The sequence below is a fragment of the Drosophila takahashii genome, chromosome 3R (assembly GCF_030179915.1).
Source record: "Drosophila takahashii strain IR98-3 E-12201 chromosome 3R, DtakHiC1v2, whole genome shotgun sequence".
Classification (NCBI taxonomy): domain Eukaryota; kingdom Metazoa; phylum Arthropoda; class Insecta; order Diptera; family Drosophilidae; genus Drosophila; species Drosophila takahashii.
This window is the reverse complement of record NC_091681.1, coordinates 30,168,653-30,173,517: the sequence shown is the minus strand read 5'-3', so window position 1 is coordinate 30,173,517 and position 4,865 is coordinate 30,168,653. Positions and strand designations below refer to the sequence as shown.

General features: G+C 43.5%; 1 protein-coding gene across 1 annotated transcript; it reads left to right on the top strand.

Annotated features, from left to right (window-relative positions):
* Positions 1 to 2,591: 2,591 nt before the first annotated feature.
* On the top strand, positions 2,592 to 4,287 carry LOC138913514 (uncharacterized). Its single transcript, XM_070217431.1, has 2 exons — positions 2,592 to 2,874; positions 2,937 to 4,287. The coding sequence occupies exons 1-2, from the start codon at positions 2,637 to 2,639 to the stop codon at positions 4,067 to 4,069; spliced, it is 1,371 nt and encodes a 456-aa protein (XP_070073532.1). The 5' UTR covers positions 2,592 to 2,636; the 3' UTR covers positions 4,070 to 4,287.
* Positions 4,288 to 4,865: the final 578 nt, after the last annotated feature.

Sequence of the window (4,865 nt, the reverse complement as noted above, 5' to 3'; positions counted from 1 at the left end):
CAAGCCGACGAAACGAAGACATAAAACAAGTATCCATCTGGAAACGAAAAAAAAAGGATGCACGACTCGCATCCATGAGATACTTACGCGATGCAAGAAGAAGAAGGGTCAAGGCGAACGGAGATTTAAGTACTTTTTTAGGCTTGGCTTATGATGGATTTGCCCGGCTGAGCATGCTAATGGATTTTTCGATTTTCTCCTCTTCTTTCTTTTTTTGGAAACATCAAAGCTGCTCGGGGTTTTCGAGGTCTCCGGGAAATGCGATAAATGTAAATGGATATGATGGGGTTAGGCGGAGTAAACCAGTTCTAAATGAAAACGAATATATACATATACACACAGCATGCAGAACTTGTTGAGCTGGCAGCTGGCCGAGGATTTTCTTAGCTTTAATTTGGTCCGGTTCGCATTAAAGCTACATAGTAAAACGTAAATCCACCCTGCAGATATGCTGATATGCTGAGTATGCGTAATTTTTATGACGGAATTATTACATCATTCATCTTCATCAGGCGACAATGACACAGACTTCGTGCTTATCGAGCGACTGCATAATGTTTCTTGACCAAAATGCCCGGGATGCGGGTTCCGGGGTGGCTGGGAAACGGGGAAAAGTCTTGAATGCAAATGCTTGTCTCTTCTGAGATTCTCTGTCTCTGATTTGTAATCAAATTAAATTGTGTTTTGTCCAAACAATGAAAGCGACAGGCGACAACATCGCATCCGTGTTGAAATTCCTGGTAAACGCCAAAGTCAGGCCGGAAAATGCACAGTTTTCCCACAGTATCCCCACTCGTTTCCAGCGAAAATCCCTCTCTCCATCACTCTGGCTAAAAACCTCATAAATTCTCACTTTTCCATTTTTTGGCAGGCCGCACACGGCGAGGGAAATTCGAGGCGGCAGGACTCGAAGGACACAGCGCCAGCCAGCCATCGAATGAATAGACATTCCCGAGATAATCAACGGCATTATCTGGCGATTATTATGTGTTCTTGGGGCATTGGCATTCCACAGAATTGCGTTGTGAAAGGAGCGCACCGAACTCGCAAAAAATATCGAACTATATCCGGGATGATCGGCGGATGATGAGGATGCCAGGACACCCGGGTGAGTGGCTGAGTATCCGCTTTCCTTCTTCACATTTTTTTTCTGCTCTTGCAAATTCCCTGCGAGCTCATCATCAAACCCTCGGTCACTTGAGGTTTAAGCCAACATTAAAAAAGAGCCGAAAAAAAACACCCAAAAACGGAGGAAATCAGTGGAATAAACGTGAGAACACCGCAGCACCGAATGTCCTCGTAAAGAAATTTGCTTGGGCTCCTCTCATTGTTCGCTGAAGTACTCGAGAGATTTGCTAGTTGTGTCCTTATTGTTAGCGGGTGAATGAATGAATGGGCAAACGAATGAATGAATGGATTAAGTTCACGTCCGCACAAAGTATCCGAGTATCTGAGGGATATTGCCGCGTTTTTAGCTGGAAATCGACGAGGCCCGGATGCAGTCGAGGCGTGAGAAGGAGGCGATCTCTGCGGCCTTGGCAACAAGTCTATTAGGACCAGTCACTTGTTTATGGCTTACGTAACTTGGGTGGCAAAGGATGTGAAAATGCTGAGGACTGTGAAAAGGATGTGCCCTGATTTCTGCGAGTTGCGAGTTGGGTAAACATCTCATATCCTAACATCCTGTTTACCCTTGACCGATTGCAAATGCAAATCGCACATTAGAAGCCATGTGCAACTTTCCGCCCAGCAGTCAAACATTATGCAACCAAAACCGAAGGCCGCCAGTGTCATTGATGGAAAATGGCAGGGAAACCCATTCGGGACACGTTTTTATGGAGGTGCGAAATGACACATTTTTTTCTGGGTTTTTGACGCAGCGTAACCTGCCGCGTCATTGAGTCCTTTTTGGAGGAGAGAACCCAGAGAAAACCTGTGCAACCTGTGCTGTGCAAGCCTTGCAATTTGTCACCTGAGGCGACATTCAAACTGCCAACGCATTCCAGCTGAGTTTTTGCTTTCGGCCTACTGGGTCCTTTCATTTGGCCACGATTTGGTAGTTGGTAGCAGCAACGGTTTTATGAATTGGAATTGCCATCCCGACCGTTACGAATGTTCATTCATTGCGGCACACACTCTGGGGACCTTGAATGGGGCTTCGAGTTTTGGCCAAAGGTTTCATAAAATATTTATTAAATTTCCAACGAAAATATTTGTGCCGATTTTGGCAAATCATTTCCTTACTTGCTAAATGGGGAGTTTTTTCCCATGCTTTGGTAAACGGAAAATGCAATTTATATTTATGCAATGAGAAAGGTTTGAGAAGGTTTGACTCTCACGGAATTAGGGAAACCTCAAGGGAAAGACTTGGTATTCGGTAGAAAAATCATAGAAGTTAGGGGAATAAATCCTACTGAAATGGAACATTTTCAATGCAAAATGTTTTTGTTTTCAGCGAAAATATTATTTATAAAGACAAATTCCTTTTCATGATTCGATTCAAGAAACCTAATTACTTTAATCCTTCAAATCAGGTAAACAGTCAGATAAAAATAAAAAAATGAAAATAATTTTCATTAAAAGGTATTTTTGAGATCACATTTGCCATTGAATTGGTTGTCAAGTGAAGATGACTTATGAAAGTAATACAACTTGTTATTATTTATCTTGTAAGCATGGAAAACTCATGGAGCTCCTTGGCTTCGATGGTATCCCTTGTGGTGCCCCACACATCAGTGGGTTTACCTAGTTATCCAGGGATCGATCATGAAGATGAGGATGAGGGTCCTGTGCCAAAAAGAGCCAGGATGGCTGAGTTCGTGCAGGACTACTCGTTGCCCGGGGAAATGGCCAGTGTCTTTAAGGAGGAGGCTGGTGAGTTAGAGAGCTGTCGGAGATTTAATCCTGTAAAAGATAACTTTCCATAATATTCCCAGCTCGTTTGCAATCCCTGCAGGCGGAGGCTCTACCGTACCAGCCCGGTACAGTGGTAAAACAGCCACCCAAACGTTTGCCTCCAGAGGCCGAAAAAGATCGACGGATGTATATACCCGACTTAAATCCAGTCATCACCCATCGCGATGTATTCAGTTATTTCTGCAGCTTTGGGGATTTGGAGAGGGTTTGCGTGAGGAACGGCACGGATAACTTAAACTACGCCATGGTCCTTTTCTCACGAACTGCCTCCATGGATGAGGCCATCAAGTCAAATCCGCATCTTATCAAGGGAAACCGACTGAATTGCCGCAAAGCCACCGAAAGATCTAGAAACAAGCAAACCCTCGGCGCTTTAAAGGCTAAAAATCAAAGGATTGAAACATGTAAGAAACCCAGACCGAAAGCTACTGTTGAACAAGGACTCAAAACGCCTGTGTGGTTGCCAAAGGAAAAGGAATCCAGTAAAACTGACCACCAGAAGAAGAAAACCATCCCAAAACGATCGATTCGCAAGTCGGCGCGTCTTCAGAAATTATTAGACCCGAAGTCTAAAAAGACAGTGACTCCTGCGAAAGCAGATAAGAACTACGTGTATGCAGTGAAGGGGTTCTCCCGATGGAGTCTCAAGTTATCCAAAACCTCGTTGAGCTTGGACGAAGAGAGGGCATTCGAAAAAGGTCCTCCACGAACGGCACAGATCCTTCTCAAAGTTCGGGAAAAAGAGATAGCCAAGTCTTCGAAATTTACCCAGCCAAAACCAGAGACTCCTAGTGATACCAAGCCGGAAGATCTGAAGAGTCCAGGAGTTTCTTGTGATTCTGCAAAAGTTCTTTTCGATCCTCTACAGCCTCCTGTCTCCATTTCCAATGATTGTTCCTTGCCTCTCCCACTAACTCGTACTCCTTTGGTTCCCCTGCCCAAAAGAGTTATTCCAGAAATTTCCAAAAGAGATCTGCGGTCCAAAGTCCTGTCCACTTTGGGTCAGAACTACATTCATCACTGCTATACAAATGTGGAGGCTTACCAAAAAAGCAAGTGCTATGTTGATCTGCCGCCCGACGAGTTAATAAGACGACCTAGTGTCAAAGAATATGTGGATGAGATGTACGCAGAAAAACAATCCTGTAAATAAAACAATTTAATAAGGATACTAACATCTTACTTAACAATTAATCGTGGGAAAAGTGTTCTCTTGTAGATACAAATTTTTTAAATTCCCGGCATTAAGATTGTCAAACCATTGATTACAAACGTTACTTTTTTCTATGAAACTAGAATGTTTTTAATATTAAAGGTTTGACTTTCAAAAAACTAGGGGAACCCCGAAGGATATCTTTGATTCCTGGAAAATATGAAAGGAGTGGCTTGAATGAAACGTGAAAATATTATAAAGTTAATTCCCCATTCCGATCACACTTGTACCCTTACAACCTTACAAGGCACTCCAATTGCAGCAACCTGTCAACATAATTAATCCCCTGGATCAGCTGATGGCGGCACTGCCCTGCTTCTTGAATGATCCAAAAAATATGAACAATTCATAAGAGACGATGGGAATGCGGGAATAAAGGAGAAAAAAATAGTGGGCCTTGATTTCTCTTTGGCCTCTGTTTTGCCCGACATTCCCAAGGATGTGCCTCCAAGAACCCGCTTGTTCCTGTTGTTGGCCGTGTTAATTGTCCAACATTGTGATCGTGGAACAGGTCGGGTGCCATTAACAATCTTCCACAACGATCCGCAGCCACAGCGATCCCACGGCTTGTCGCCTTGTTTCTCGAGCGTTTTTTTATGCCATTTACAGAGAAATCTTGCAACAAATCAGGAGCGGGAGCTCCGTTTTCCAAAGTAAATATGAGTGTGCGATGGGCGACCTTTATTCGTTTGATGTTAAAAAATTGTTCTACCTTTTCTGGCCCCTATTTTCTCTC